The sequence below is a fragment of the Hemitrygon akajei genome, chromosome 21 (genome assembly GCF_048418815.1).
Source record: "Hemitrygon akajei chromosome 21, sHemAka1.3, whole genome shotgun sequence".
NCBI classification, from domain to species: Eukaryota; Metazoa; Chordata; class Chondrichthyes; order Myliobatiformes; family Dasyatidae; genus Hemitrygon; species Hemitrygon akajei.
Window position 1 is genome coordinate 59,459,501 of NC_133144.1, and position 13,941 is coordinate 59,473,441.

General features: G+C 40.8%; 1 protein-coding gene across 2 annotated transcripts in view; it reads right to left on the reverse strand.

The window, feature by feature from the left end:
* The window catches only part of scaper (S-phase cyclin A-associated protein in the ER), a 327,794-nt gene extending 324,945 nt beyond the window's left edge, over positions 1 to 2,849 (reverse strand). For both annotated transcript variants that reach the window (XM_073025528.1, XM_073025526.1), the window contains exon 1: positions 2,468 to 2,849. In XM_073025528.1, the coding sequence (XP_072881629.1) occupies positions 2,468 to 2,725 (258 nt within the window). In that variant the 5' untranslated portion in view covers positions 2,726 to 2,849. The remainder of the gene's footprint in view (positions 1 to 2,467) is intronic.
* Positions 2,850 to 13,941: the final 11,092 nt, after the last annotated feature.

A 13,941-nucleotide genomic window follows, 5' to 3' on the forward strand; every position in this document is an offset into this window, starting at 1 on the left:
GGAAATCTGCAGATGCTGGAAATTCAAACAACACACAAAATGCGGGTGGAATGCAGCAGGCCAGGCAGCATCTATAAGGAGAAGCACTGTCAACGTTTCGGGCCGAGACCCTTCATCAGGATATGATGTTGCCATTTCTGAATGTACTTAGGTTCTATGTTATTTCTCAGAGCAACAGATATTCAGGTGTTGGGATTTGGTTTGCATTGTAATTCACCTTCCATCAGTTCCTGTGCAGAAATAGCAGAAAATCAATACCAAATGACAAAACACAAAGCTCTCTTTTCTAGAATGTTTCCAGTTAGTAGTTATTAATTCATTAATTTGTGAATATAGGCATTACTGGTGAGATTATCATTCATCATCTTAGTAATAACAATCACCTTTTTTTTAATTAATAAGTCTAACTTTTTAAGATGCTTCACACGAATTAGTGAGCAATTTCAAGTTCCTGGTATCAATATCTCTGAGAGTCAACTTGGACCCAGCATATCGATATCGCTATAACAAAGGCAAGTCAGTGGCTATATTTCATTAGGAGTGTGAGGAGATTCGGTTTGTCACCTAAAACACTTGAAAACTTTTATAGATGTACCGTAGAGAGCATTCTAACTGGCTGAATCACCATTTGGTATTGGGGTGGGGGGTGGGGCGCTACTGCATAGTAAAGTTCTGAAATTAGTCAGCTCCGTTCTGCATTCTAGCCTCCATAGTATCCAAGACATCTTCAGGGAGTGGTGCCTCAGAAAGGCAGCGTCCATCATTAAGGAACCCACCACCCAGGACATGCTCTCTTCTCATTGTTACCATCAGGAAGGTGGTACAGAAGCCTGATTCAGCGATTCAGAAACTGCTTCTTCCCCTTTGCCATCCGATTTCTAAATGGCCATTGAACCCATGAATTTCTGCTTTTGCACTACTTATTTTAACATACACACACATCATATATACATACACAATACATTTTATACACACATATAGTCATTCAGTTTTTCCTCTCTATCATGTATTGCATTGTACTGCAGCCACAAGGACAACAAAATTTCACAACGTATGCCAGTGACATTAAACTTGATTCTGATTTCTATAGGAAAAATATTTGACATCAAGCCACGTGAAAAGTATTGGATCTAATACCCAAATGTAAAGAACATCCTAAAGTTGCAGAAGTTTAAGGAAGGCATTCTCCAGAGCAGGGTTTCCCAACCTGGGGTCCATGGACTCCACAGTTAATGGTTGGGGTGCATAGCATAAAAACGATTTTAGGAACCCCTGCTGTAGAGTAAGCTTTGGCAGTCAAATAAGGCCACCAATGGAGAATAGTTTCAGGAATTAAGCTGCTACTAAAAGTAGAGGATTGAAATACCTTGAAGGCTTAAAAGACTAGAAGGGATTATAGAATTTGTGCATGGAAAGTTTAACAACATTGAACTTTGGGGGGGAAAATAGAGGTTCAAATTAACCAGAAACTAATGTAGAATAACAACTACTGGGATGATGAAGAAACCCATCCTTGCATGATTCCAAGCTCCTACAGGATGGTGTTGCACCACTTCACTTCATCTTTAGCGCAAGATACAAATCACAATTAAGGTCTGCTATGATGGCAAAATTAGATCCAAATAAAAAGATGTGTTAGGATTTTAAACCAGACATTAACTTCTTGCTAGTTTTGGAAAACCAATATGTATAAAAGAAAGCTGTAAATTAAAAGTGAAACCTATCATTTATTTCCAGATTTAAAAAAAATATATTCAATGGGAACACAAAGCAATGAAAAACATTCCACTGGGAATGGAGTAGATTCAAATGCCACGAAATAAACGCAGTTACATCAGAGATATTAGCTTTATTGTGGTTTTGAAGATTGGTAAAGATAAAGCAGATGGGCTGCTTATAAACTCCGACAAAGCACAGCAAAAGACTGCAACACATATATATTGCAAAAGAATAGGCGGGTGAAAGGAGAAACAGAACCAGGATAGAACAGAGTCGCGTTTACAACTTCAATGGGGAAGGATGCGGACATATCTGAAACAAAGGTGCAGAATAAATTGTGATTACGGTAATAAAATCCATGCAGTAGTGGAATGCAACGCTTATCGTTGATCTGTTTATCAAGAGGCTCAAAAGAGGTAAATGATTACATGACAAAGGCCCGGAAAGAGAGACAAGTGAGATTGGACCAATAAATATTCAAACTCTCATTCATGATTTTCCTTGCTTAATATTTGTTATGCTGTAGACAGAGAGTGATCATCACAATTTGTGAAGTCCGTTGTGGTTGCATCATGGTAGAAGAAACCGAATTTGTTGGACCGTTGTATTTATTCGTGTTAGAATTAGCCAGGTAGAGGAGCAAGGGACATTGAAAACGAAAAAAAAGCGAACAGTTACATAAATTTCTAACCGAAGTCGGGTAGCAATGTTATTCAGAGAAACACAATAGGTGACCCACACGCCGCACCTTAGAACTGCCACAGCCCGCCAAGCTCTTGCTTTTCCCCCCGTACGAGGATCCCGAACTGCCGCTGCCAGATCTCTCGCGTTCATCTCCTCCAGGCCCCATTTTAGGCCCCGGCCTATCCCGGGGCTCGGCGCCAGCTCCCGACTTGTACTGTCCGCTCCTCTCACGCCCGTCGCCGCCGCCCAGAAACGCCACTTTCAGCCCGGGCGCCAAATGCTCGCGCCTCCTACGTCCTTCGCTCCTCGACTCTTTAGACATCTCCTGTCAGTAATATTTTATCAAGTTTACATATATTTTCTTAATGGAAATAAACTGCTTTTTTTTATTAATCCCCCTCGGTTACAATAACAAACAGCGCTCAGCCATTGACAGCTGTGCATTCAAACTCTACGCTGAAGAGCAGCTTCAGATTGATATCTACTTGACCGAATCAAAACGCAGCACGGCTGGTTCTCCGCCTATCATACCCAATTAGACCACAGTGTGTGGGCGGGCCTTACGTTTGCGTAATGTTTGGATGCACGGGCAGCATCGTCTGCTGTCAAGCAACGCTCTCGGACCGGCGAAAGGAGGCTGCGCTCCGATTGGTCGGATCGTGGGCCACCTACCCGGCAGTCCAAGCGGTCGTCCCACTCGAACCGGAGGCGGGAAAAGAAAGCGACTGGGGAGGTAGTAGAGTGTGAAGGGGGTGATGTAAAACAACAAGGATCTCAGGAACCTAAGAGACAGAAGCAGGTATTTCGACCTCTCGTGCCTGTTTTGCCATTCAACAAGATCACTACTTTTCTGCACATCTGCACGAAGCGCTGTCGCGGGAAAGCAGCATCCATTATCAGGGACCTCCACCACCGAGAACACGCTCTCTTTTCACGCTAGAAGAGGGTACAGGACTTCACGACTTGCACTACCAGGTTCAGGAACAGTTATTCCCCCTCAGCTATAAGCCTCTTGAACCAATGGGGATAATTTCACTCAACTTCACTTGCCCCATTATTGAACTGTTCTCACAACCTATGGGCTTACTTACAAGGACTCTTCATCTCATGTTTTCTACATTTATTGATTATTCGTTTATTTTCTCTTTTGTATTTGCACAGTTTATTGTCTTTTGCACATTGGTTGTTGGTCCATTCTGCTGGGTGCCACGCCCATCAGAATTGATAAAAGTTCAAAGTAAATTTTATCAGGGTACATATGTCACCACATACAACCCTGAGATTCGTTTTTCTGTGGGTATACCCTGCCAATCTATAGAATAGTAACTATAACAGGATCAATGAAAGATCAACCAGAAGTCAACAAACTGCAAATGCAAAAATAAATAAATAGTAATAAATAAGGTGAACATGAAATAACAATATAAGGAGTCATTAACATGAGATCATTGATTGTAGCAACATTTCAATGGATGGGCAAGCAAATGTAGTCATCCTCTTTTGTTCAAGAACCTGATGGTTGAGGGGTAGTAACTGTCCCTGAACCTGATGGTGTGAGTCCTGAGGTTCTTGTACCTTCTTCCTGATGGCAGCAGCAAGAAAAGAGCATGGGGAAGATCTCTGATGATGGATGTTTTGCTTCGACAGTATAATACACTCTCCACGACACATCTCTAGAAGTTTATCAGAATTTTTGATGACATGAAGCCTTGGTAAAGTCCTGCAGATGTGTAGAGACAAGTGTACTGACTGGCTGCATTACAGCCTGTTATGGGAACATCAATGCCTTTGAGCAGGAAATCCTACAAAAGTGGATTTGGCCCAGTACACCATGAGTAAAGCTCTCCCAACAATTGAGCACATCTAAGTTAAACATTGGTGTAGAAAAAAATTCTAATAGATTCAAAAGCTCTCAAACTGTTCTAATTTTAAAATATGTGTATGTTTAAAATATGTCTCACAAAGGAGATTCATGGTCAGATATTTATTCATATTATTGCCGAACTTGGTCTCCATATTACCCATATTATTGTTTATGTGGAATATTATACCTATGCAACATTGATGGTTGTAATTAGGTTGATTGTTCCAGACATTCCTCAATGTTTAGTTTGTCATTGGTCATGTTTACTGAGGCTCTTTTGAGAACAGGTACAGCAAATAAGGTTACCTCTTAGCAAAACTCTAGGAAGTAGAAGCAAAAACAATTTTTTAACCAAAGTAAATGTCATTCATAACTTTCTGTAAAAGTTCATTAGTGGCTCATATGATGTATTCAATGAAAAGTTTTATCAATGACTTGCAGCTTTGGTGCTTTTAAAGAAACAAATGGCAGAATCAAAAGTGACAAACTTGGCTTTTAAAAGTATATAGTTTGTAACAATTTTATTTAAACAAATTTCATAAATGCTTAAAAAATCCCTGAAGTATTGAAATCTGAAATGAAATAGAAATATAGAAGTAGAAGTATATTGCGTAAAATATAGAGCCTGAAAATCATGTATTTTCACCATGGATGACAAACATCCTAATTTTCAGAATTTTTTTGTATTTATTTCCTGAAATGTGAAACATTGAGGCATACGGGATGGTAGATGCTAGAGTGAATCAAAAACATTCTTGACTCAGAACATCAAAGCATTTCTCTTGCTCACACCACCCCTGGCATCCACCACAGATGTGGGTCAACTCACAAAGTTTCTCATGTAGTTTGTTAATGTGAAATATAGAATGTCTTGCCATAATGATATAGGGCCTGAAGTATTATGTACAGTTTTGGTCACTTTATCTATAAAAGGGCATACTTGTCACAGGGAGATTGGACTAAATGAATCAGACTGGTTTCTGAAATGGTTGGTCTGTCATACGAGGAAAGGTTAAGATAAAGTAGCCCTTCAATTATTGTAGTGGTTTACTATCCTGGGGGCACCATGAATCGCAGCAGTGCTACTGGTTTTAATTTCACATTAAATGCATTTTCTACAACGTTTAAAATAGAAACACAGAAAACCTACAGCACAATACAGGCCCTTTGGCCCACAAAGCTGTGCCAAACATGCCCTTACCTTAGAAATTATCTAGGGTTACCAATAGCCCTCTATTTTTCTAAGCTCCATATATCTATCCAGGAGTCTCTTAAAAGCCCTTATCGTATCCACCTTCACCACCATCGCCGGCAGCCCATTCCACACACTCACCACTCTCTGCTAGCCATTTCAGCCCAGGGTAAAAGCCTCTGACTATCCACACGATCAATGCCCCTCATCATCTTATACACCTCTATCAGGTCACCTCTCATCCTCTGTCTCTCCAAGGAGAAAAGGCCGAGTTCACTCAACCTATTCTCATAAGGCATGCCCCCTAATCCAGGCAACATCCTTGTAAACCTCGTCTGCACCCTTTATATGGCTCCTACATCCTTCCTGTAGTCAGGTGACCAGAACTGAGCGCAGTACTCCAAGTGGAGTCTGACCAGGGTCCTATATAGTGTCCTATGGACTCAGACCCCAAGATCCCTCTGATCCTCTACCCTGCCAAGAGTCTTATCATTAATACTATATTCTGCCATCATATTTGACATACCAAAATGAACCACCTCACACTTATCTGGGTTGAACTCCATACACCACTTCTCAATCCAGTTTTGCATCCTATCAATTCCCACTGTAACCTCTGACAGCCCTCCACACTATCCACAGCACCCCCAACCTTTGTGTCATCAGCAAATTTACTAACCTTTTCCTCCACTTCCTCATCCAGGTCATTTATGAAAATCACAAACAGTAGGGCTCTCAGAACAGGTCCCTGAGGCACATCATGACCTCCATGCAGAATATGACCTGTCTACAACCACTCTTTGCCTTCTGTGGGCAAGCCACTTCTGGATCCACAAAGCAAAGTCCTCTTGGATCCCATGCCTCCTTCCTTTCTCAATAAGCCTTGCATTTTGTACCTTGTCAAATGCCTTGCTGAAATCCATATACACTACATCTACTACTCCACCTCCATCAATGTGTTTAGTCACATCCTCAAAAAATTCAATCAGGCTCGTAAGGCACGACCTGCCTTTGACAAAGCCATGCTGACTATTCCTAATCATATTATGCCTCTCCAAATATTCATAAATCCTGCCTCTCAGGATCTCCTCCATCAACTTACCAACCACTGAAGTAAGATTCACTGGTCTGTAATTTCCTGGGCTATCTCTACTCCCTTTCTTAAATAAGGGAACAACATCTGCAACCCTCGAATCCTCCGGAACCGCTCCTGTCCCCAATGATGATACAAAGATCATCACCAGAGGCTCAGCAATTTCCTCTGTCACCTCCCACGGTAGCCTGGGGTACATCTCGTCCGGTCCCGATGACTTACCCAACTTGATGCTTTCCAAAAGCTCCAGCACATCCTCTTTCTTAATATCTACATGCTCAAGTGTTTCAATCTGCTGTAAGTCATCCCTACAATCACCAAGATCCTTTTCCGTAGTGAATACTGAAGCAAAGTACTCATTAAGTACCTCTGCTATCTCCTCCAGTTCCAAACAAAGTTTTCCACTGTCACACTTGATTAGTCCTACGCTCTCACGTCTTATCCTCTTGCTCTTCACATACTTGTAGAATGCCTTGGGGATTTCCTGAATCCTGTCCGCCAAGGCCTTCTCATGGCCCCTCTGGGCTCTCCTAATTTCCTTCTTAAGGTCCTTCCTGCTAGCCTTATAATCTTCTAGATCTCTATCATTACCTAGTTTTTTTAACCTTTCGTAAGCTTTTCTTTTCTTCACAAGATTTACAACAGCCTTTGTACACCATGGTTCCTCTACCCTGCCATCCTTTCCCTATCTTATTGGAACATACCTATGAAAAAGTGTTGCATGGTTTATGCTGAATATTATGAATAGAGTTTATTTTGGTTTAAAATAAGTAGGTTTTGCCTCTATTTTCTAGCGTTGAGAAGAATGAGAAGTATCCTTATTAAGATATATAAAAAGGTTGACAGGGTGGGATAGAGGAAGGATGTTTCCCTAGCTCTGGTGTCTAGAACTAGAAACTGCAGTCCAAAAACAATGAGTACAGTATTAAGAAATGTCTTAGGAATTCTGCACCCAAGAAGGTTGGGGGAGTGAAGCATTGATTGCATTCAAAACAAGAGCTTAATGCATTTCTGGATATTCGATTGATATCAAAGTTCAAAGTAAATTTAGTATCAAAGTACATACATGTCACCATATATGACCCTGAGATTCATTTTCTTGTGGGCAATCACAGTAAATACAAGAAACACAGTAGAATCAATGAATAGAATTCATCTCAAATTCTCAATATTTATTGCTTATTTATTCATTTTTTCTTTTGTATTTGCACAATTTATTGTATTTTGCACATTGGTTGCAGACTTCCGGAGTGGGAAACCAGAGGTCCATGACCAGTCCTCACTGGAGGATCAGAGGTAGAGAGGGTTAGTGACTTTAAATTGCTGTGTGTTACTATTTCAGAGGATCTGTCCAGGAGCCAGCATATAAATGCAATTGTAAAGAAGGCACAGCAGCAGCTCTATTTCCTTAGAAGTCTGCAGAGATTTGGCGTGTTTAAAAAGTTCAAAGTAAAATTTATTATCAGAATACATACTGTACATGTCACCACACACAACCCTGAGATTCTTTTTCCTGTGGAAATACTTAGTAAGTCTATAGAATAGTAACTGTAAGTAGTATCAATGAACAACAAACTGTGCAAATGCAAATATGAATAAGCAGCAATAGAAAACTAGAGCATGAAATAACAAGATAAAGAGTCCTTAAAGTGAGGCTATCAGTGTGGGAACACCAGAAATAGAATGACTGTAGTTAACCCTGAAATTCATTTTCTTGCAGGCATACCCAATTAATCTATAGAATAATAACCATAACAGAATCAATGAAAGACTACACCAACTTGGGCGTTCAACCAGGGTGCAAAAGAAAACAAACTATGCCAATAGGAAAAGAAAGAAATTAATACATAAGCAATAGATATCAAGAACATGAGATGAAGAAGCCTTGAAAGTGACCATTGGTTGTGGGAACATTTCAATGATGGGGCAAGTGAGGCTGAGTGAAGTTATCCCCTGTGGTACAACAGCCTGATGGTTGAGGGGTAGGATCTAGTAGAGGGCGGCCTGGGACAGATCAGTGATTATCATGTTGGGTGGCAGGGCAGGCCTTCTCCTCTTTATATTTTCTTATGTTTTATTGGTGGCATGGTAGCACAGTGATTAATATAATGCTATTGCAGCACCAGCTGTTCTCTGTAAGGAGTTTGTACATTCTTCCTGTAACCGTGAGGGTTTCTTCCAGGTGCTCCAGCTTCCTCATACATTCCAAAAATGTAAGGGTTAGTAGGGTAATTGGTCATGTGGATATAATTATGAGTTGGCTCATTGGGCTGGAAGAGTCTGTTACTGTGCTGTATCTTTAAATAAAATAAAAATAAAGTATCAAAACTGCTTAGCAGATATGTCTTCCATCACTTTCCTTAAACGCAATTTCCTTCTCTTATTGTGTAAATTCTGAAGTAATTATCACTAAGCAGTTGCAAAAATATACTTTTGCTTACAATCACAATAGTATATAACCATTTACAAGATTATTGTGTTGTACTGCAATCATTATGTTCCTTAAGGATTGCTGTCTATAAAGAAGAAGATTAATGTATAGATCACAGAATATTGCCCCTACAAGCTATCCATCCAGGCAAGAATAGTGCACGTTTTCATTCTTGTGTTTATTGCTAACTTCTTTTGCTGAGGTTTGTGGCCAAGTTTGTGGATGATACTAAGATTGGTGGAGGGGCAAGTAATATTGAGGAAGCAGAGTCTGCAGAAGGACTTAGACAGATTAGGAGAAGTTGCAGATAATAAATCACCCGTGATGGAATGGCAGAACAAATTTGATGGGCTGAATGGCTTATATTTTATGGTCTAATATATAAAACTCAGATGTATCAGATACTCCAGTTATTTATGAAGAAAGGTAAAAGTGAAGTTAGATAACAGATAATATTTCTTGCATTTGTTTATTTTGAAACAGGAGATGCAATGAAACAGGGAGCTCAAGCATAAAAGGCTCTATCAGTCAGATATTCCAAAAGCAAATGCCAGCATCCCTAGGCAAGATAATCAGTTTTTTTTTGGGCTTCATGGAACTCTTGGAACTGCTTACAACTGAACATTGATTTTAGTGAAGATTTAGGGAATCAAGGACTGGGTGTGGTGGCTAAAAATAGATTAAAATCCTTAAACAGGGAAATTGGGAAACATTGCTGCATGGTGAGGGTAATATAAACTTGAAAGATCTTCCCAATAACAGCTATTGATGTGAGAGAAATGAATCCCAGGGTTGTATATGGTGACATATATGTACTTTGATAATAAAATTTACATTGAACTTTGAGAGTTCTATCTACAGTATTCATAAGAAGACCTAACTCACAAGTATCTTCGAAGTTTTTTTCTGTGAATGGTATATTCTTCCATTTATTGGAGGACTCTTTTAAATGATGGGAAGGACCCACCTTAACTGAATTTCAAAAGGAGCACCACTGAGAGCATCCTGACAAGCTGCAGCTTCATCTGGTATGAACAGCTGGAAGTCTCTACAAAGGACTACGTGAATGGTTGAGAATATCATACGGGTCTCCCTAAGATCCATCATGGACATTTATCAGCAGCACTGTGTATGCAAGCCCTTAGTATTATCAATGATCCCACCCATCCATCAGCTATCCTCTTTGGCTTCCCACCATCAGGCAGGAGACTCCTATTCATAAAGACAAGAATGGTCAGGATTGAGAACAGTTTCTTCCCTCAGGCCATTAGGTATTCAGAACTCCCTGCTGCATCGTATTTGAAGTGCCACCAATTAATTTGTTCTGTATGCTACAAATATTTAATTTATACACTTTACTTTGTTTATTTATGCATAATTAATTTGTAGATTTAATTCCTACTTTCCAAAGTTATTGTTACATGTACTACTCTTCTTTACTCTCTGGTCTGGAGAAATGTCTTGTATGATGGTGTACATGAATATAGTTAAACGACAATAAACTTGACTTTATCATCACAAGCAGTCTTTGATGAATCTACAAGAACAACACAAACAAACTTAACTGGTTATTTAAACATTTAAATAATCTTGTTGAAATTCATACACTTTAACCTTCTCATCTTTATTCAAAGGAGGAGAGAGCCCCATAAAATAATGTTAATACAGAAAGCTTCATACATCATGGGAATGACTGTACTTCAGAAAGGATTTCATGGGCTGGTACCTAGATTGGAACCTAGTTGAATCTTTAAAGGTGCCATCCATAGTGTGGGAAATAATTTTTACTATCACAGACAGGGATATATTAATGCATACTGCTATGATTTTTGCTGTGAATTTCTTGACTGAGTCCTCATATTTGATTTGCTTTATTTGTCACATGTACATGAAAACATTCAGTGAAATGCATTGTTTGGGTCAAATCAAATCAGGGAGGAGTACGCAAGTGTTGCCACACTTACCCGCCAACAGAGCGTCCCACTAATCCTAACCGGTCTGCCTTTTTGGAATGTGAGAGGAAACTCATGCAGTCACAGGGAGAACATACAAATTCCTTACAGAGAGCAGCGGGAGTTGGACCCCAAACTTACGGCCGGTACTGTAAAATGCCATGCTAACCGCTATGTTACCGCAACGCCCCTATTGCATCACCCTATCCTTTAAAATTCCAACATCATAACAGTGTCTACACCTCAGAAAGTAATTTATTGGCTCTAGCATTCTCCATGTGGCCACGTGGATTTCCTCCCACATTCCAAATAAGTACAGTGTAGGGTTGGTTAGTGAACTGAGGACATGCTGGATTGGTGCCAGAGGCATAGCAACATTTGTTTGCTGCGCCCAGCACATATTCTGTCTATACTGGTTGTTCAAATTTCAAAAAGTTCAAAGTACATTTCTTATTAAAGTATGTTTGCAGTATATCGTACAACCCTGAAATTCGTTTACCACACAGATAGTCACAAAGCAAAGAACCATGAAACCAACCCGCCCAAAAAATACATCAAACACGCCTCCGCTGCACAAATAATCATGCAGACAGCAACAAAAAAAAATTGAAAACAGAGTACATAAAACACAAAATCAAAAGGCATATTTCATTTCAGCTCAATGTTCATTATCTGCAGGCCACCCCGATTCAAAAATTGCCCAAAAGTAGAAACAAGAGAGGACCAGAACTAGAACACATCATAAACCTGAGAGTCCAATCTACAATTCGCATTGATTAAACCTTGCTCTGGACCCATCCACTGACAACATCAAGGCAGAGGGATCTCTCGGCCTTCACCCTGTCTTGTGCAGCTGGATCCTGGACTTCCTGTCAGATCGCCAGCAGGTGGTAAGAGTGGGCCCCTCTGGGCAGTGTCCTAAGCCCCCTCCTTTACTCCCTACATACCGATGACTGTGTGGCCACTCACATCACCATGGATCTCACGTGGTCTGTACATACTGGCTGTATGGTGAAAAAAGCACAACAGTGCCTCTTTCACCTCAGAAGGTTGAAGAAGTTTGGCATGAGTCTCCAAATCCTAAGGATTTTCTTAAGAGGCACAATTGAGAGCATCCTGACTGGCTGCATTACTGCCTGATATAACCATATAACAATTACAGCACGGAAACAGGCCATCTCGGCCCTTCTACTCCGTGCCGAACACTTATTCTCACCTAGTCCCACTGACCTGCACTCAGCCCATAACCCTCCATTCCTTTGTCAGTCACCTTGAGCCAATAGGCTGGTCCTGGACTTATTTCCACTTGGCATGATTAACTTATTATTATTTAATTATTTATGGTTTTATATTGCTATATTTCTTCACTATTCTTGGTTGGTACGGCTGTAACAAAACCCAATTTCCCCTCAGGATCAGTAAAGTATGTCTGTCTGTCTGCCTTCCTTCCTGATATAACCATATAACAATTACAGCAATAGCCATATAACAATTACAGCAAATGTAATTACAGCAAATTCCCTGGTATGGGAACTGTACCTCCATCAATCGCAGGACTCTGTAGAGAGTGGTGCAGACAGCCCAGTGCATCTGTGGATGTGAACTTTCCACTATTCAGGACATTTACAGAGACAGGTGTAAAAAGGGCCCTAAGGATCATTGGGACCCGAGTCACCCCAACCACAAACTGTTCCAGCTTCTACCATCTGGGAAATGGTACCACAGCATAAAACCTAAGACCAACAGGCTCCAGGACAGCCTCTTCCACCAGGCCACCAGACTAATTAATTCACACTGATACAATTGTATTTCTATGCTATATTGACTGTCCTGTTGTACATACTATTTATTACAAATTACTATAAATTGAACATTGCACATTTAGACGGAGACGTTGCATAAAGATTTTTACTCCTCGTGTATGTGAAGGATGTAAGAAATAAAGTCAATTCAATTCAAACACAAGGACTTTCCCTCAGGAGCAACGAATGAAAGACTGCTACATGCAGACACCTTCTCCAGCAGCAGCGTACGAGAAGCTGGTAGACAGCGCTGAACACTCACTTGTCCTCTACACCTACCTCAATGATTTCAGACTTCCTCAACACTTCCATTAGCGAGAGATGGAGTCAATCATGGGCCCGTGTCCTGTCCCATGGGTCCCTGGCCTCCATGCTGCATGCTTTGGTCACAGCCTTGTAGTACCTTCCTGGAGATAGCAAAATACTAGATCGCCCAATCAGCCCAAAATCACACCACCAGATCACCCAATTGGTCCGAGATCACACTGCCAGATCACCCGATTGGTCTGAGATCACTCCGCTGAGATCACCCAATTGGCCCAAATTCACTCCGCCAGATCACCCGATTGATTTTAAATCACAGCACCAGAATGTAGATACCAGACTCTAACAGCAGCAGAACATTATCTGAAATATAAAGGAGAATTAAAAGAAGTGAAAGGAATTGCTTCGTCACCCATTTTGAGGACGTTGCCTTTGGTAGCGTTCGCTGATGCCATAAGTTACACGTTTCACTGTATGTTTCAATGTACTTGTGACAAGTAGAGCTAATCTTTAAATCTTTATGGGCACTGGGGCAGTTTCCTCCAGGTGCTTCAGTTTCCTCCCATCTGCCAAATACATGCTGTGCTAGGTGAAAGGTAATTGGCTTCAGTGAAATTACCCCTTGTGTAGGTAGGTGACACAAGAATTGGGGGGAATGGGAATTTGAGGGGCACGCTTGGGGAAAGATAGATGGGTGTTTGATATTTGGCACAGTTGTGCTTCACTAAAGGACCTGTTTCCAAGCAACAAAGCAAATAAACAACGGCAAAGGTTTCTCCTTCACACCCACCCACTCACATACATGCAGAGTTCTCTTATCCCAGGACAGGCCATCTTTGGCTTCCAGCCTCCAGAGGTGGATTCACTGACATTGGGGCTTCAACATTCCCAATGGACATGCAGAGATTCACAGACTTGGGACTCTAGCCTGTATCCCTCA